Source organism: Lineus longissimus, chromosome 9 (assembly GCF_910592395.1).
Source record: "Lineus longissimus chromosome 9, tnLinLong1.2, whole genome shotgun sequence".
Lineage (NCBI taxonomy): Eukaryota > Metazoa > Nemertea > Pilidiophora > Heteronemertea > Lineidae > Lineus > Lineus longissimus.
Window position 1 is genome coordinate 3,150,144 of NC_088316.1, and position 21,056 is coordinate 3,171,199.

The window sequence follows — 21,056 nt, forward strand, 5'->3', positions numbered from 1 at the left end:
AAGAGCCAAGAGTTTTAGTTCCTTGGAAGCCACGCCGGTTCATCCAGAAACTCCCGGGATCGAATCCGGGCCCCATTTAGTGGTAGCTATCAGTGTTAACCACCTGGCAGGCTGTGAGGCGCCATGAATCTCACAATTAACAGCGATCCCTACAAGAATGAGCAGTAGAGAACACGATCTCTAAGTTTTAAGGAATTAATAGCGCCTCGGGTTTTGGACTGCATTTTCGGTCTACCCGAGCGGTCTTGATTATACAACCAATGACCGCCAGCTCGGTATTAATTTCTATTCTAAAAGGTTTCAAAATTAAACAAATTAAATACGATTTGAAAGGTATATATGTTCCGTTTTCGTCAAAGAATGATCCAGCCTGGTGTCCGGAACTCCCTCATATTGTTGCTTGTGAAGATGACGTCAATTTTATACCTACCCAGGCGGTCATTGGTTACTATACCAAGACCGCTCCGATCAAAACGAGGCGTAATGTATTTTGTATTAGAAACAATGATATACTGTGACTAAGGCCTTTTAGAATTTCGGACAAACACTGCCCATGCGCGCCAGTGTTTGCCAAAACCGGCAGGGCCCAATAAACGTAATGGCTTCAGCAAGATATCGCACGTTTTTGACATGACGAAAATGTATATAAAACGCTTGCATTTTGGATATCACAGAGCGATCAAGCTATCCCCGTCATACTCTCATACCCGTTGATCAAGATTCCCCATAAGTGACCATATGTGTCAAGTTATAGGGAGTAAAACATTTTGCCTATGGTTTGGGAAGCTTCACCAGGACCCCGCAGGTGATGGTAAGGCGCTGCAGACAAGTGCAGTGGCTCGCCTCCATCGCATTAACGGCTCGCACCCATGTCACTCAACATCGGGAGGCAGTCGGCGACGAACCCGCAATGGAGCAAAGGCTATCAAGACAGTTCAATCGAACGGGATTATATTTAAACTGTTCAGAGAACGAAACGGACCTGAAAGCTTTGTTCAACGTATTCGTGAACCATGCCTATTTACCGCCTATCGAGTTGAGGGAATTACACATCGTCACAATGGTGATTGCACTACCTTTAGTGATATTCACAGGAATAATATTTAATATTCTTTCAATTTGGATCCTGTCTCGTGATAAACGCTACAACCCAAGTATCTTCCTTCTCCAAGCGTTAGCAGTTGCGGATACCTTATTCCTACTTCTAAACGCCTTATTTTTCGCATTACCTGTTATGATAATTCACTGGTTCGGAATAGGCTGTGAACTTGATAATTACGTTGTGGCAATAGCGGACGCGGATTCGAACAGCGTTGGCCGCCAGATTGCCCAGATTACACAGACTGTCCGGATCCTTGCAGTCGGGATGATAGTCCTTGTTACAGTTGACAGGTAATACTTTCTAAAACTGAATTTTCCCCGTGCTCTATATTTCATGTTTTCTGTTATATCACTCCTACCTGAACCGGAAAATGCTACAATCTCCTTGGTCCTTTACAAGTTGTTGTAATTTCCAGTGAAAAAACACCTTGTGCCTTTGCAATTACAGGTAGCCGATAATCAACTGCTGCTGTTAACTCATGTTATTTTCTCATTAGTGCTATAAAGTCGCTTTGCATAGTATCGCTAACAAGCCGTTTAGTGACGATGTTCTTGAAAAAGAGATCTTGTTCTTAAGTGCAAAAATATAATCACTTCACAAAAAATGTCCATTGCTTCTCAGAAAAACTGAAGCGATTGTCGTAATAACGTGAAAACGTTTGTCAAATTTTCAAAATTTTAGTAGCATAATCTTGTGTCAAGGAAATAAAAACTTCGGGGGTCTCACGACCTAATGCACTGCCGGCTGCAACGCAATAGGGCCCTGGTTCGATCCCAGGAAGAACCCATGCAGTATTCTATTTCTGGATGAGAACTAGCGAGGCTTTCAAGGAACTAAAATTCCTGGCTCTTCGCAACACAGCATATGAGTATACATGTACATGTAGAGAAAAAACAGCGGCTGTCGTGCGAGACGAAAAGCCGTGGTTCCTCGTAGGGCGAGTGAAATATTCCACACCGGTGAATAGTAGCCTATCAGGCTTCATACCTCCGGCAAAAATCCGATAAGGTTACGTCGACGCCGGTAATTATTGCGATGATAATGATGAAAGCGATCCAACGTAGTTGTTTTAAATTTCTCGGGTCGCACGGCAGATTTCCTTAGGCTGTTATACTGGAAGATGAACGACCTGACCAAATGTAGAACTAATCGACCTTCAAACAGGCGTTGTGCGGTCGAAATATCCTTGACCCAACCAATTAGAGCGAAAACGTCCACGCTTTTCGATCAGAAAAGCTCTGAGCACAAACCCGGAGGTAATTTTTAAAAACGAATGACTTCTAAGGTTGTCTTCAGAGGTTTTCTTCAATAAAAATGGATACTTAACTTAAAGATGAAAGGAAAGAAGCTTTTTGGAACAGCCTTTATTGTCATTGCTGACAGTTACTGGCTTAACCTTTAGCCTAATTTACTACATGTACCTTTCACATCATTGAGTCGTCATGGATCATTAAAGGAAGAAATGAAGACCTTTGGTTTTTCATGTCACCAATTTAAGAGAAAACGGACGTCCAAAATTCAGGGACCATGGTTACAATGTACCTTTTCTGTTTTACAGGTACATAGCTTTGTTCTACCCTTTGCACGCCCAACGATTCTGCACCTTCGGTGCGACACGGAAGCTCATAGCTCTCCTGTTCTTCTACGGATTAACATGGTTCGTCGTCCTCAAACTCGTGGATTCTAAAGTCTTCAACATCAAAGCGAAGAATCGAACGTTTGCGCTAGGTAATGCCATCAATCTAATCATACCTGCTGTAGTAATATTCGTGCTGAATATCAAGTTGATAGTAAACATCCGTGACACTAAACGACAGTTACGGGCAATGGGGAGTGAACGCAATCGTACCAATGACGAAGACTTTCGCGAGTTCATGAGCTTGACGGTCAAACTTATCGCTGTTGCGTCGACTTTTCTGATATGTGCTGTTCCCGGTGTGATACAGTCTGTCAATATGATCCTGGCGATGGAGTGGCGTTACGACTGTTGCATCCCGCTACTTTCCATTGATATCATGAACTATCTCTCCATCCTGCTAATGAACTTTAACTCAAGTGTGAATTTCTTTCTATACGTTTCGACCGGGGGTAGATTTCGTCGTGATTTGAATGAGACGTTTCAACACATCTGTGGCAGGAGGTATAAGGCGATTATGTCATACTCGCACTCTCGCAAGAATTACCGAACTGAGTGCGAGAGTGCTAGCACAACAGCTATACAGCTGTGTGAATATCCAACTTGATGTCATGTTTTTTCAACAAAAATATGATTTGTTTTGAAAAGTGCCTGGGAGGGAGTAACGGTAAAAAAACTCATGTAGATAAGAGAAAAAAGTGATAGTGGCTACACAACTATTGAAAATTATATTGAAAAATCACATTAAAAAAATGAGTGCGGTGGAAGGAATATTTATTGTTGCCCCAGGATAAACATCTGTCGACGGATTCTATACATATTTCGTACATTCAACATGTAGTCCATGCACACTTTCTTTCCGAGGCCGTCGAATGACTAGTGTGTAATAGGACACTCAGTGTACAACGGGCACGCCATCGGATCTGCTGTGACCATGCAGCTGCGGAAAATCTGGTCATGATGGAATTAAGTGCCTGTAAACATTGTTGAAAAACACCCGGTTGTGATGAAATCTCTCTCGTATTTTTGTTTGAATTGGAGTGCCCAGCACAGAAAATAGAAAAGTGTTCTTTAGATACCAGTGTTGCATGCTGCTATCTGAGATTAACTTTTCTTAGTTGTGTCTTTCGAGAGAATGATCCAGGAAAATACTGGCAAAGCCTGAAGTTTAAGTACACTTAAAATTTCTTCTCATTGTGCTGCGGAGACAATGCTTTTCTGTTTGACAGAGGAAGATATCGACAAATGTAACATGAATACCATAGTCAACACTCTACTACAGTCTAAAATCATTCAAGGATCGGTTCGACCATTTTGCAAGACATTACCTGAATTTAGATCTAACTGTCGATGGTTTTTGCCGCGTGCAGCAGTGCACAGCCTTGGGGAAACCGCTAGGCAGTGCGGTTCATGTCATTAAAAAACAGATAGCACGGAATAATGAGCCAAAAAGCTGTTCTTCTGATATTGCGTTCTTGCAAAAACGGATCTGCGGCAGGACTAATTAATCCGATATTTTTGGGTCTAAATCTCTGAAGCATGTGGGCAGGATACCGCAATATATCTCTCAACTGAAGCAATTGAAAGTCACAGTGATTTGTAAAGAAGCTTTCCTGAGTATCATTACCGATGCATAGCACTGAATCAGCGACTTCGGCTGTACATCCTACATGTATACAAGCTATACATTCGTGGTATCATGCACTTCGCAAATGGTCTGGAAAATACGTATTCCTTGGATTTTGAATTTGAACGAAAATGTATGATAATTCGTTGGATGTTCCAGGTGTATGTTCTGAGTGTTTACCGTCATGTTAAAAAACCCTGACGGTTTGTTATGACGAAGGAGTGCTTTTATTATCGACTTATTAATACCGGAATACTTCGAACGAAAGGAAATACGAAGGATTATTGTGTGCTGATAAAGATTCATTATGGACATCGCCCTGTCTGGTCTTGTCATGGATATTATTTTGTTAAGTGCATTCGGTGCTATCCTCCAAGCATGTGTTTCTATATATAGTATATGAATTCGGACATAGGCTGGAATCACTGAAGGATTTTTAAGTGAGGTAGGCCCTGATCACCCCGGTAAATGCTGGGTGCTGAGCGAAAGAGTTACTGGTATAAAGAGATGCACCGAATCATTTTTCGTTCGGCTGTCAAGATCGACCTGACACCAATGGTTGGGTAATGTACTGCGGGCGGGGGGTGATAAAAAAGGCAAAGTATCTCGTCATTGGAATTCGGTGCATACAAGGCAAAGTGTCCCGTCATTGGAATTCGGTGCTTACAAGGCAAAGTGTCCCGTCATTTGAATTCGGTGCATACAAGGCAAAGTGTCTCGTCATTGGAATTCGGTGCATACAAAATCGCGATGCCATTACCACGGTCTCCGATCAAAGACAACATTATGTTATTCCTACGCGATTTCGCTCATGCATAGCTAATCGGGGTGATTACTTTCTCATTATAAGTATCTTGACCTGAAGTCGATCGAAGGGCCGAGTATACCTTTTTCTGGCAAATGTTGATGGCCTATATACGCCGTTTATGTAGTTTGGTTTTATGTATGCAACGATCGGTAACTTGATACATCAACTTTATATGCACAACGCGTACATGCATTATAATACTGCTATTGATATTGGCGTCGCCTGGTGTTAGAAAGGTACACGAGATATGTTTGAGGCATGAGAAAATACGTGTACAATGACACGAACGGCGTCGCCCTTTAACACTAATATTCTGGATGTACTGTTTTAAAAGGTAATGAAGACAATTTTGCCATGAGGCCATGACTGGTCGACCCTTGGTACCCATGATGTGATAGACAGGCGTAGCGTTCGAATATGGATGATGCAGAGAATCTTAGTAATACGTGTGTATACTTATGGTGTTTTCAAAAAATATAGTATTTGATGTTTGGAATGGAGCTTTTTTATTTCAATTCATAGCCAGTTGAATGCTCTTAATCTAACTGTTGTTGTACTTACCCGGCCATTACGAAATTGGTTATACAAATCTCTCGATGTATCCCCTTTACTCTTTATACAATGTACATGTACATTTACAGCCCTTGAAACGACGCCTAGTAAAGAAATATAACCAGAACTCTGAATGAAATGAAGTGTAAATAATACTATGGGAGATTTTTTTTCCGACAACCGCGATCAATGTTGATGGTCCGATTTAGATTAAGACATTAAAGCCCGAACAGATGCATATTTTTTTTCGCCGAAAAACCTTTAAGAGTTCTCCGAAATCTCAAAAACCTTAATATCTTGGAGCGAAGTGCAAATTACCTTTCCATAGATTTTAAATACTGTTTGGCCACTTTGCCAATTTCAGTGCCCCATATATCAAAATGACGTGTAAAATCCATACGAAAAATAAAAACGTGGACTCATCTGCCTGAACTCGCCGTTGATATTATCGACATTCGGACAGCCATCTTTTTTTCTTCAAAACTCGGTGGATTTGGAAGGGAACCCGGCCAAGGTTTTACAAAATGTTGAAGAAAAAAAGTTAAAATTACGCTTTTACTGCGAGTTTAAAAAGATAAAAAAACGCTAATTTAGTATTGTCACTTACGTGCGCACATTTTTTTACAACTCCCCAAACCACTTGCACGCACGCTTGGGCGGAGACTCCCAATTAGATTCAAATTAGGTTATTAAAGCATTGCTTTGAAATTTGACGATTGAACTGACATTCTGCATTAAAATATAAAAATACAAATTCTCCTTTGGCGTAGACCCCCCCCCCCCTCCCCCCTATATTATTTCGATTTTGAAACGGTTCTAAAGAGAGAACTGCTAAATTTAATATTCTCAGGAGAAATTTATATTTTGATATTTTAATGCAGAATGTCAGTTCAATTGTCAAATTTCAAAGCAACGCTTTAATAACGAAATTTGAATCTAATTGGTTGTTAGATTATAGCCCAAGGTCGCAAATACGATCTTTGAAAGCAAGTCATTATCATCTTCCCTCAGGATATTTCCTTGTTAAAGGCCAAACATACATCGTTCAAATTTGAAATCTAAAATTGTATTAAAAGTTTTTTCAACTTCATAAATACGCATTGAATATGAATCAGAAGTGCTGTTAAGTAGACCGATCATGAAGAAACATGACGTCACAAGACTTTTAGCCTTATTTCATCGCGTTGGCTTGTGAAGCGCCGGCGAACTACAGCCAATGATCTTTGTAATTACTAGCGGTTCACTCGTAAACATTATACAAAAACAAAGCTCGCCTTTGAAGGCGAACCTTTCTCCACTAATGGATGACCTCTAGCCTACTCGTTGATTCTTCAAAGTTTTGAATATTGTTTAATCTTTTCCGAAAGCTTTGAAAGTTTTATTTTTCTCTTAGCAATCATGACAATGTCTCTGGAAAACATCACTCAGATGAGTATGTCTGAAGTGCGTGTACAAGTAGCTAGAATATCAAAGGCCGGTCGTTTTCTGCCACTCAAAGGCTTTATAGATATTAGTAGATTGAAACGGCCTGGTATAAACAAAATAAGACGGGATAAACTTTTTCTGATACAACTGTCAATCTTACCATCGGTGTATGAACTTGTTTTCTCTTAAAAGTCTAAAATTTAATGTCTTAATAAAAAGGCGTTTAATGATCTACATTCATTCCCACAGGCCTACAGTGTAAGCTGGTATTTCACAGAAGGCAATTAGAGGCGATTTCGCTTGTTGTATTTCACGACGCATGCGATTTTCGCCTCTAGTTTGGCCGTACTGGAGCGTGAAATGACAAAACACTGATGCAATTGTTGTCTCTTTGCCTTTGCACGCCACACTGCACACAGACAAAGCAAATATTGTAATGCATGTAGTAAATCGCACTAAGCGGAAACTAAGCCTGTAACACAGGCCAATCCAGTAAGCAATGAGTGCACGCGCGGCATACTCGGCCTAATCAGGCATGTCTGGCAAGTTGTCAGGAGCATTGCACAAATTGATTGCTGTCTTCTCATCGGATATTTGTGTGGCTCTAATCAGGAAATGTTCTGAATTTTCCTTCCAAAGAAAACAACATTTCCTACACTACACTCATCACCACAGCCGTTCGTCGATTTCCAATCAATTTTGCGACGAGTCCGGCCCGTATGCCATGCCGACAATAGCTTTCAATTAATAATCGCGTAGGAGATGTTGTTTCGCTCTCGCGAGTTTTCACTGAAAGGCTTGCTGCGTCGTTTTTTCTCGCCGAGAGTATCCGGGATGAATTTGTATGAAACGAGTCGTCTCGTATTACCTGCGCTCGGTGATGACACGAATCGCAGATACGAAATATTTTGATTTATCATGGCTTTCATCAATCATACATGAACATCGGTTTCTTGAGAGAATCCGATATAAGATGTATTTGCGTTGAACCCACCACGTTGAAATTGATCGCTGGGGCAGAAGCAATATATATTTATATGGGGATTTATAGGATATCAGATATGTTAAAGGCAAATAGTAATAAAGGCCTCACATGTAGTATTGGGCGAATGTTCATGTTATATTTATAAAGGCGACGCCAAATATGGGAAAACGCCAGCTTACAACATGGGGACACGTCGAGATCTGGATTATTTACGTAACCTTAGTCTTCCAGAGAAACTCATACAATGGCATTCGTTGCACAATCCCTACATGTACATGCACATTAAAAGTTAATTTACACTTGCCGGTGTATTTCATACATCACTTTGGGCGTATTAACCATATTAGAGAGTTTTCGCGAATCCCCTGAAACGTCAACACCAACGCCTATCCTTTTGTTTGACCTGAAAACTATGTAGAACAATGGAATAAGCCTTCGCGCTGGCGTTGTGGGGGCTTTGCGAAAATTCCCTCTTTCACGATGGGCATCATTCTGGAAAGGGACTCAGAGTTACTCAGCCATCTTCAAATTTGCCTCAGCAACACCGTATACGCGGCCATTCCATGGATTGCCAGCAGCTGAGTTTTTCATCTCTCACCATTCGCCGATAACATGCTCTTCCGGATCGACTAACGTCAGACAAACTTCCCTCTCCACTATGTTGACAACTTCTTTGGCAAGGCGTAATACACCCCGTTGGCATTTTTTCTACAAAGAACTGACATTTCATACTCCTTCTTTGGTCGTGTTAGTGAGCAGATACATCGCACTTCTATGTTTGGCCTTGTCTTTTTGCCACTCTTGATGATCTACGACAAAGGCTAATCGACGCAGCAGAATAGAAGATGTACATTTTTTGTTGGCGTTTTATTTTCCTTTTCAAGCACAGGGGCGTAGCTAGTTTTTGGTCGGGGTGGTAAGGGTCAAAAGTCTGTCGGGGTGGGGTGGGGGAATTACACATTTTGTGAAAATCATGGCCAAAAAGACAGTTTTGGTGACCCGTTGGGGACGTTCACCGCCCTCTTTCGAGCTAGCTATACCCCTGATCGAAGCATGCCAATGCGTTCGGGTTTCCCAGACGATCTTTCACACGATCGACTGGTGAAACTTTCGTATTTTCATGACTTTAGTAGAAAAAAATTATGAGCGAAAGTTCCATCTGTTTGCATGTTTGCTTAATAGAAACAATGACAAATTGACAGCGTTCCAATCACATGAAAAGCATTTTAATTTCATTTAATATCGAATATTTTATTATCGGTTATTTGTCACTGGCATCAAAATTGATTAAACTTCCAGAGCAATATCTTTACATCCCGTCTCAGTAAACCGTTTCAAAGACCTTATCAACAGTGCTCTTGAAATGCAGTTCTTTACAAAGTTAATGATAAAATCGTGTTTGAAACCATTAAAGTTCTCTATGACATGTTCAGTTTCTGTGTTAGCGCAGTTAAGGGGGAAGATAATAGAAACCTTCGTCATGCCCATCAAAGACTCAAAGCATCGGAACAACGGATTATCACTAAGAGTTGGTTGTGTTTAAAGTACATGTACACATCGCATGCTCTTATACATAGTGCCGGTGTAATGTTTTTGAGTGTTTCTGTTTTTGAGTGTTTCCCCTCATTGTTTGGGAACGCTCAAAAATAGATTGACGAGTTTTTCTGTGTATCCCCCCTGTTGAAAAGTCATGGTCTCTCTAGCTGCCTATTGTTTGGAAACACTGAAACATGGGGAACAACCACAGATGTTACACCGGGAATTACTAACGGGTGTCAATGACTATAGATGGAAAGTACGGCAAACATCTGAAAATGTACACACAAATTCTACAGGCATCTACATATAACTAGAGTGTGTAATTGGGACGCGGTTGGGAGATTCCATTCGTCGTCGCTCGACATTGAAAATTCAGTCCGTGTCGTCACGGCACAGGTGGACGAGTGAATTGGCTAAAATAGTTCTCCAAATAAACAGTTGTACATGTACACATTTCGATATAACTTTGGATGTTTTTTTCTCTCAATACAATGTATATCGTATGCTCAGCGATATTGATACAGTATATACATTTACGACTCGTTTTAACGTTTGATGGTGCTTATGAAAAACAATTTAGAATCGAGCTCAAAAGCCGGCGGATTAAGCGCATCAGCGAACTTCTCTCAGTACTTCCCGGACCTCCCCCTTTATGTATGAACTCACAGACCGAATCAAAACCCACCTACAGAAAGTGACGTATATACCACAACTAAAAAGCAGAAGCAACCATGAACCCCCGCTATGTACTTCTTTATAGCTTTACCTATATCATTTCTTTCACATTCCCATTTTCATCAACCCTCCAGACAGAATCAACTTTTGCTGGGCACTTTTTTTCCGCTGAGCGGTCGATCCTGATTTTTGCAATCAAATCATCGTTCGCGTTTTAATTGGTCCCCCAGGAATTTCGGCCCACATTATTACTTTCATACACAACAAAGGCTAATCTCGTACCAATCAGTTACACTATTCCCCTTCACCCGATACTGAGGCACACAGGACATTGATAATCTTGCGACAAGTTTCAAGATTTCCCCAGACAACTCGATAAGTTGACGATCTAATAACAACAGACGAGGATTTTCAATCATGGAAAATCTCTTGTGACCACATTTTATGATTCACTTCGTGGTGAAACTCATAACCGGTTCTTGCACCTGGTTGGCATTTTCAATTGAGGTCAATACCGACGTTTATGTTGCTTTTGTGACAAGGCAATTAGAGATGGTAGTTGATAAAGCTTGGAATCAGTGAAACCTTGGAACCAGTGATAAACCTTGGAATCAGTCCTAAAAATGCACAAAAACATGAAATAATGCCATTGGAACCTAAGGTGGTTACGAATCAATATTTGGAGATTATTTTTACATGATCAGATCGGAATTTGACGGTAGTTTAGAAATCAGTCGTATATCCGATTCAATAGTCTATATTTTAAAACAACCCAGTTGTACCTCGCCTCCAGTGTACAGCACTGATCTCCCAAATATGGGAAGACACGCCCACCACACACCCATAATATGGACCAATAGCGCTCCGCTTATAAATACGCCACCACCACGCGGGGTCTTTTCGATCAGACGAGTTGCTTGGGAAGTTGGGGGCCTGTCATGCATTATGCATGGATAAGGTTGACGACTATGTCTAGGCCTAATTGTCTATGATTGACTGATATTTTATAACAAACGATGAATAAAAGAAGCCTAGTCATGTATGTTTATTACCGAAGTTTGCGGATGAAAATTTCCTTCGCCGTGAGCGATTTCTTACATCTTCCAGTACGCATCGAGGGATGCAGAGATCTTTGTGACGTCACCAGTTCTAAGCGGTTTTTTTATTCACGTGTGTGTTTGTCCTATGATCTCGTGCATCTAGTACCGAGCATAATACTTTATCGTCTATGGAATACAAAACAATCATAAAAACTAATTTTTGCTTCCATTGAAGAGAAATAAAATATTTTAACGACCACAGCGCATTGCCAATTGATGACGTCATCCTCCACATTAAAAATGTTGGCTTCTGAACTAACTGGCAAATTGCTATCAATAAAGTCAGCTGGGACGAGACTGTCAGTTGGGAGGGTATAAATCGTGGAAGGAACGCACCCGATTTCCCGCGCTATTTGCACAGTGATTCCATGGTTTACATTGAATATTACAAGGTTTATCAGTGTTTCCAAGGTTTCACTAATTCCATACTTTATCAACTACCATTAGAGATACTTTTGTGAACCGTGTTCATAAGGGTGTGGTGGAAATTAAAAATACACAGTGGTCGAAACAATTTCCTCAACTCTCATATGCATGCGCTGTTCAGTAGCGCTTTCTGTGAATAGATTAGTCTAAACCGTGGCACTGAATATTGGCAGGATTACTATACACGTTCATCTATTTACAGAAGCCAACGTGAAACTTGCAATATTATTGTATGCGTGTCAACTTAGACATTGGTTTTCGACTATGGGATTAACGAACAATTAACTTCACCATGCTTCTCTGGCATGTAATAACCGCTGGTCCAGAAGAATAGAAATTCAGTTATACATAAGCAGTAGTAGTGCAGCGTTCATACAATGCTGTAGGGCAGCACTCATGCATACGAATTAACTGAAGCTTAGTATTTATAGTATATGTATATCTGTCTACAAAACGGCATTGTTGAAATTTATATATCAGTATGTATTTACACAATTCGAACATTTCAAATTCAATTACAAATTTCGAAAGTTTTAAAGAAGGGCGTTGGCCTTTAGGTTATCGCATTCCTCTGACGACTTGTACATCAATGAGCTTTCCTTTCAGTCGTCTAACTTAATATCGTTGATGTTGTCTTACTGTACCTGGTACCGGTAGACTGCTAAACTCTTTGGCTGCTAAACCCTTTGACGAGGGTTATAATATTATTGCCTGCATGGTGTTTTTCAAACCTTAGCCATTGGAAAGTAAAAATCCACAGCGAATTATTTTATAATCAATGTACACAATGTACGCTTTGAAAATTGTTGCTGAACGTTATCTTTGACAGATGCTATGTCACTGTCAAAAGCGAGAAGCCTTTTCTGAACCGTCGCTGACTAATTGTATTCGTGTTGACAATACATCGATTCGCACAGATATCACCGGTGATAACGAGTAGGAATTACATGTATAATCAAAAAATGTTTTAATTCCGCAGCCTTTCATCGAACTAAACGAATGCACTGGTTTAATGTACACAAATGCATACAACAAAAATGTTCTTTGTCATTGTACATGTAACTTACATGCAAATATGAAAATCTCGACAGTCGCGAACCCCAGAACTTCGAAGAAATCTGACCGTCCGGTAGTTCACGCTCCAGAGCGCAAAACGATGCGAGCAAAACGTAGAAGAATGGATACGTTTTTTGTAACTCAAAAGAAATCATTACCATAGTCGTCAGTAACAACAGGAATTGTCAAAGTTCATTTGATGTTTCATCGGTTTTGCACGACTGGCTTGACGGAAACGATCAAAGAACGCACCACTATCTATCAAAATAATGCGCAAAGATGAGAGAGTGATCGCCGGCACGATCGGGACTTCCAATAATGCACTCGGGTTGTCATCCACCGGTCAGTTTTCGCTTCAAGACACAATCGCCCACACACCCTCCGAATGAATATACCATGCGTGCAGATATCATGATCTCTTGGTCATGTTCGTCGAACTGATTAACACCCCTCAAGCTCATTACAGGCTAGACATGTTCAGTCACCAAAATAATACCCCGACCGTCTGATCCCAACGGACGAGATAACAGAACAGGTGTTCAAACCCGAGCCTCATTTGGGGAATGACCGAAGACATCGCTCTCTCACCAATAACTTGGTCTGGGGTAAACAGACCGGGAAGTAATTACCAGTGCGCATGGCGAGTCCCAATCATACCGTCACTATCTCCTCTTCCTAATACTGAAGAACATTTTTAAATTGATGAACTGTATCTTCGTCCACAGAAATATATAAAATTGTAACCCGGACCTCAGCATAAGGCGAACATAATGAAGTCGTTATTAAAATCGGAGTTGGAATACGACTTCATTTAATATTTGCGGCTTATATGCACACTTCCAATTATAATGTTAGGATTATAATCTCACATGTACAAATAAAGGTGGTCCACCAGAGTCAACAAAATCGTCCTTCAAATTAGTTTTTAAAAATTGAAGGAGTGTGTCTCGAAATGACTGTGATTCAGTCTCAAAGCAGAGTCGAAGTCGGAGATTCATCTTAAAGGGGATATCGTACACCAACGATTCAGCCAACTGTTCACATTTTCTCGGGCGGTGAAAATGAACAGTCTAATTTCCTATTCATAAGTCTGGCGCAGATCAGTTAGCTAGATCAGGCCTGTTGAACATCTATACTATAATGCGCGTTGTGGCCGCTAAATAGGAGGCGATTTTTGTTTCAAAATTGGGCCTCGGAAATGCGTCGAATTCTTGCAACTTTTGGCTTCGTAGGTGTGGATCATAAGTAAGAGTGTCACTGAGGGTGTCATACGTCGAATATCTTGGTGGTTTTGGAATAAATAACAACTTTGTGGAGATGACGTCAACTGGAGAGCTCCAAGTAATCTCTTCGCCGAGAAGTCCATCAGTAATCTCTCTGCATTATTACCGTCACGAAAATTGCTGAGCAACCTCCCACCTCCCACCTCCGCTATCAACCAATCAGATGTCCTGTTCAAATGGTCCCTTCCATGCGCGCATCATCCACCAAACAAAATCGACGTCACTGACGCCAGCATGCAAGATGGCGGCGCCCATATCTGAAGGAAAAATGCTGCTTTTCCACCTCGAGACAGCCATTTATTCACAAATAGCTCATCTTAGGACGCAATGTACCCAACGGGAGACACACACAGGGGTAACTTAAACCATTCTGGCGCTGATCGCTGGCTGATATCCAGAAGTACACGTATTAAGGTAGCAGGAAGGGTTGGGCGTTTGTGGTTTCTGAGTCTGAGGGGGTTGGTGTCTGTTGACTGTGCTTTAAGAGAGACTAGGCATGGCGCCAGTCTCTCTTAAAGCACAGTCAACAGGCATTTGGTCTCAGTATTTGGGTAAGTACAGAATCAAGGCAGCTCAGAGAGCAATGATTGAACGATGCTGTGGACAAGTCCAAGGATACTGCATCAGTCACGACCAACTTTTCATCAGAAAGCGTCACCACCAGCATATTCAATGTTCAGTTCCAACCTGTACCAGTCCAATGCACGCCTGTCATGGTCAGCAGTGGTCAGCTTAGCGCGATATGGAACATTCTTCCGAAACTCAAGCGAGGGAAATCTGCTCATTAGCATATCTCGCGCACTGCTCCTTCTTGTCAAACATCGTAGTGAAATCGTAATGGAAAACGTCTGGCTTTGCGCCAGACATTGAGACTAATAAGTGAAGAACTAATAGGTAAAGAACTTCTACTTGCGCGAGACTGCTGTGATAAAATTGTCATTGCAGAGACTCCGGTGACGTACACATATATTTTTTACAATAAAAAATGCTCTCAAAAGACGACATGGAATGATTATTTTATTGATATTTCCTACTATATACCTTCCAATTATCACTTTATACAAATAGATCGGCGTTAGGTCGCATGCTTTTCTTTCCTGGTGACACTATAAAGCAAAATAGTTGCAACCCCGTAAATGCGCTATAAGTCCAATAATAAGTGACGGTGACCCGTTATAAATGTTTCGCCAGCTTCGCTTTTTTGCCGCTACGCGGCGCTTTGGGCCCTTGCGTCGAGTATATCACCAGTCTGCACCATCTTGGTTTTCCGAGAAGTGGTTTAGCATTGTGGACGCCTGTACATCATGTACAGTCCTTCAAAAAAGTAAATGGACACACAAAAATCAAATTTTCTTGAAAACGGCTGGTGATAAATCGATTCGGTTTGCTGCATTTGATAGGACATTTAGTTGTGCATCATGGTATCTACCACATAAAAATTAGCCATTTTATCTAATACCGACTTTTATTGATTTACAAAAGGCCCCAAAATCAACTTTTTCGTTTCCGATTTTTTTCGTACTTTTTCTTGATAGGATGAATCACCATGATGAAAAACCCACGTCCCCATCAAGGTGATGAAAATATCTTGTGTTAATTGGTGGGAAAACAGCATTTTATGTCAAAATTTTGCACCTTGTTTATTGACTTTGGAATTACTTTAGAGAAGTCGACCATAGCCAATTATGTCAGTTTCAACATGCAGCCCGAGTGTTAATTCCTTATTGGCTGAGGTTTTGAATGGGGGTGGAAATGTTGTTAACATTGATGTATTGTAAACGCGAGGGTAAAGTAATATTGGTGAACCCATTGTCCAGCTGCCAAATCCAGGCCTGGGAGAGCTATTCATAGGCATATTAAACAAGGCCATTGAAATAGTGACATGATTCCGGTTGTCTGGGCCAGGTGAATAATATCAAGGGGGCATCTCCGCAGTAGAAGACCGGGTAACAAAACCCTTTTGCACAAATGGGTTAATAAGTTGCAGATTCAAGTGAAAACTGTGGAATTTCTTAGATATTCACTCATAACTCAACAGAAGCTTCCAGTCAATATAAAATTTGCCCCCAAAAAATGCGTGATAAAAAAGTTGATTTTGGGACCTTTCATAAATCGAAAAAATTGACTTATAGGTAAAATAGCAAATTTCCAAGTGGTAGATATCATGATGCACAACTAAATGCCCTATCAAATGCAGCAAACCGCATCGATTTATCACCAGCCGTTTTCAAGAAAATTTGATTTTTGTGTGTCCATTTACTTTTTTGAAGGACTGTACATGGTTACATAGTTCCGTTTTCAAGAAGTATTACACTCATGAAAAAAAGTGTTACTCACAAACCAGCAACCCATTTACACCAAACCCACAACATACAAGCACCCACACAATCCGATTTTTATACCTCGAACAGCCCGCGCCACGGGTATATGCTACTGTGGACAATAGGGTCCCATTCAGTAACTTGCGTATGGCTTGATGATGCTTTGATGGAAGGCCATTATATTTGTCGTAGAAAATACGCTTCAACCTCTATCACCGACGGCCTAAAGATGTACTTCTTTGGAATACTGATACCGGGAAAAAACGATTAACTTGAGAAGTGTGCAGCTGGACCAAGGACAATACGCGCACTCTACAAACAACTTTCATCTCCGATAGAACCCCTCGCCGATAACATGGTCGATTTCCGGAGCGAACCCCGAACATCTTGACCAAACAACATTTTTCATTGAACAGCAGGGAACCCTGGAATAATATCTGGAAGGAGTTCCGGGATTCTTAAGACAGCATTGGGTTTCAGTCTTTCAAATAGAAAGGAGAGGACCATTGGAACCTCTGACATTTTTTAAAACTGACAACTTGGCCTCACAGCCATTTTAGCGCAAGACGAAGAACCTTTTTGTAGTAAGCGAGAATGTTGGAAAGAAGAAGCGCTTTCGCAACATGATCAATGCCATTTCATAACGCCGTGTTTAGGTTTTTTGCAGACTACTGTGTGAGTGTTCATTTGACATGACGTATGTTTTCGCGGCCGTCGTTGATTTGTGGCAAAAGCGAAGGTGGTTTCTATGAAGGCCAATTTTTGTTTCAGGAAGATCTGATCACGGATCTATTGGACTGGAAAATGATGAGTTTTTCTTCTGCCTGAGGAATAATGCGAGAACCTTTATACAGTGTATGTATGAGTAAAGTATAACTATCACCGATCGACCGGTTTCCCCAGCTTTGTATAATTGCGGTAAGGAAAACAGTCGCTGGAAGCCCCGGGGTCATGTAAACTGTCAAGTCGGATCAATTGATCTGAGAAAACTGCGGCTGAACGTGTGGACAAAATATCGTTAAACAAACAATATGTGCCTCGGTAAACAAGGTTATTTCCGGCAAATAGCTTGAATGACCAAACAGATTTCTCCATTGAGCTCCGGGAAGCCTTGGAGGGTTTCCGAGATAGTTCTCGGGTGACTTGGCCAATAATTTCCCATCAAACAAGGCGCGGTGAGGACACTAATTGGAGAAGGACACTTTGATTTGTAGCAAGAAGTGGCCATGATTATGGACAGTTTTTGTGGGCAGAATAAGCTGGTCAAAGAAGCAGAAGTGTCTTTGCTTATAAGGGTACGATAGCGGGTTTTTTTATCAAAAAGGAGAACTCGATGTCTTCAAAGGACATGGCGCATTTCACAGTGCAGGCTGTTTTCTATGATCTGGTAGCTGACTAAACGAAACGAACATTTAATTCTTCAGATTATTGATCAAATAATTGAGCGCCAGCGGTAGGCCTACTGCCTCCCGTGACGCGCGTTGTCCATAAGCTGAGCAATAGATATCGCTGTGAATGTCTTAACTCTTTGACTGGGAGAATATTGGAGCAGGGATTGTAAGAAGCGCGTCTAGATTTCGAGTCACTGAATGATAATCAACCACAGTGAGAGTGATCTGTATCGTTTTTTGATCGAACGTAAGACCCGAGTCTCGCACTTCATATATTATCCAAAGATGGCATCATTTGCTACGCTGTACACTGGATGTAGGGTAACAACAATGGGGAACGATAAATATGATCTCTCGAAATTCTTTCTTAGTTTTAATGCTGGCCGAGGAAGTAATAGTTTTCATTGTCAGCGGAGCGCCTATAGGCTGGGGTCACTGAATGATTGATGATCTTCTGGGTAAACTATGTCAATGTCCAGGTCAACCCGTAGAGCTGTAGGTGAATAGGTGTGGTGAATGGCGAATATGATCAAATATGGACGCCTCATCATCAATTCGAGAACCATTTTTTGGTTGGATATTACTGAACAAGTGGGGGTAATGATTACTGTTACCATCGGCGCATTTGGTCACGAAATGATTCATCATCTGCAGAGTGAACGGCCAATGTATCGACAATGCAATCTGTCATCATCCGCGGAAGACTGACCAGCCACATTATCGACAATGCAATCGTTAGTTGTCGATCACTCTTGCGGTAACTACACCATGCAGGTACTACCTCGGATGTGGTTGCGCGTCATCCTATAGCGCATGATGCTCGGAACTACGAATATTTGATGACGTCGATCCATGCAGAGTACTTGCTCACTGGCGATATAGTTACCCACCACCTTGGTTACCCACCAAGGATATCAGTCAGAATCCGTGGCGGCCAATTATTGACACCAGCCGTTCGGGAATCGCCTCTAGGTTTATGGACATTCAGCAGGACCCATCGCATGGCCCCCATGTGATCGCACCAGTCTATTTTTACAGGCGATGTCCGGTTGCGAGTTGGCATAATCGTTGGACGCAAAAGGGTTTTCAAAAGCTTAGAAAAAAATATTTCGAAGAGTGCAGACAGTGAAAATCGCTATAGACACATAAAAAGAAGGCCGGGTCTATTTGGCAAGCCGCTCGCCGAACAGGCATCTTTTTGTGTCCTGTTTGGAGAGCCGCTTGCCAAACAGCACTAAAAAGCCACCCTGTTCGGCCAGCCGGGCTTGCCAAACAGGTAAAAAATCTACCCTGTTTGGCGAGCTGGAGACTTTACTTTGATATTAATGAGTTCGGCTCTCCATTCAGGACAAGAAAAAGTCGCTGTTTGGTAAGCCGGGCTTGCCAAATAGTCACTTCCTAAAAAGAAACTTTCAAATCCTGTATTTTATGATTCGAAGAAAAATCCTGTTAATGGTAAATCTATTTTTAGGAGTTATTCCTTCATTCTTAGAAAAGTATTGTTTTACTTAGAATGGTGAAAGTACCAAGGGTCGTTTCCCAGAATGATCACTTCCATGATTGTTTGGTTGGGCTATTACTTTCTCCACTCAGTGAAGCAAATAACCCAGCAAATACCACAGATCGATCGACCAAAAAAAGAAAAAGAAACAGCCTGCAAACAAGGCAAAGGAAACTGAAGCTCAACATCGAATGTTTAAATAGTAAATGCAAATTTGCTGACGCAACTCCGCGGGCGATTCCGCATCTGTAGGATTATATTGGTGCGGTGCAGCTCAGGTCTAATGCATTTAGTTCTTCTTCAACCGCTGACTGGCTTCTTTATAAGCCATGTTGACATGAACTTATCTCTTTCGCCGTGTTTTTTTTCATATTCAGGAGAAATTGTCACGTTTATCTAATGTATCAGTTGCTCTGTCAAACATTTGCGTGCATGGCCTCATAGGGCCGCAGCTAGAGGGGTGGGAGGGGGCGCGGGAAAATGCCCCACCTAGTAGTCACCATAAGTGGGTTTTTGACCATGAATTCGACCGACAAATTTCAAAAAGTGTCATTCACCCCTTGCTCCCCTAGACGAAAAGCTAGCTACGCCTGTGTATATTTAGTGCGATTCTGTTCTGAAATAATTTTCAGTTCTTATTGTTTTGTGACCTTGTCCAAATGACAAAGGCAATTTTCCAACCCAATCTGTAGAATCAATAATTAACGTTGACGCCGTAAGCAAGAACAGCTAAACTTTATCTTTTTTTGGTTCTTCATTGTGTTATTGGAGAAGAATGAATCAAATTCACATCATATGAAGAGAACCAAAATAAGTCTTGGCGCTTTATTTTGCTGGTAGACTGCGGACATTGCGCAGTAGCTGCAAACAAATTCAACCAATCTTGAGAATAATGCAATATTTTCATTCTAGCCGGCTTCAGGGGTATTTCACTCGATAATACACCAGTAATGCGTGCAAGAAGAGAAGCATACAACTCACCCATGGCATCGAGAATGATTACGTCCGTGCAGTGTGAAACCCTCCATTTGAATACATGTACTGTGTGTTGGTCCGAAATTAAGGACAGCAACAGCCATTAACCGTTCTCGTGTACAATGTACGTCTTCCTTTTATAGCGCTGCTGTGTAAGATTGGAGATGAAACGCAATTTGATGTAAATTGAAGATAAAAAGCAATTTGTGGAGCACTTAAAGGGAAGCCTAAGGTAGGCCAACTTAGCTTACACAAAGTTGCCAATAGAGGCCATGCAGGTCTCTCCGATCAGACACTGCAACGAAACTATTCACGTGTGTATACATGCAATACACGTAATGCTGAATCAACCACGATGATTAAGTCCGATATTAAGTGTGCATACAAACGACCTGAAGACCAATTTGACCACCTAGCTCCTGCCAATAGTTCTACTTCAAAGGGTATAAACGGCCCATTTTTTTCTGCTTTTGTAGCTGGTTCGTATGAAGTTCACTCTTGGACAATGAACACAGAAAATATTACCTTTGCCTTAGGAATTGGAACATGGATGCAGCTCATTACGATACCGCAACGCGAGACTGGATCAGCGAGCTGTGAAATTACATGTACCTGCGTACAGTTTGTGTCAGTCTGTCATTCAAATTTGAAATC

General features: G+C 41.3%; 1 protein-coding gene across 1 annotated transcript; it reads left to right on the top strand.

Annotated features, from left to right (window-relative positions):
* Positions 1 to 900: 900 nt before the first annotated feature.
* On the top strand, positions 901 to 5,002 carry LOC135493796 (FMRFamide receptor-like). Its single transcript, XM_064781372.1, has 2 exons — positions 901 to 1,392; positions 2,661 to 5,002. Exons 1-2 carry the CDS (start codon positions 911 to 913, stop codon positions 3,343 to 3,345), a joined length of 1,167 nt encoding a protein of 388 aa, XP_064637442.1. The 5' UTR covers positions 901 to 910; the 3' UTR covers positions 3,346 to 5,002.
* The last annotated feature ends 16,054 nt before the right edge of the window (positions 5,003 to 21,056 follow it).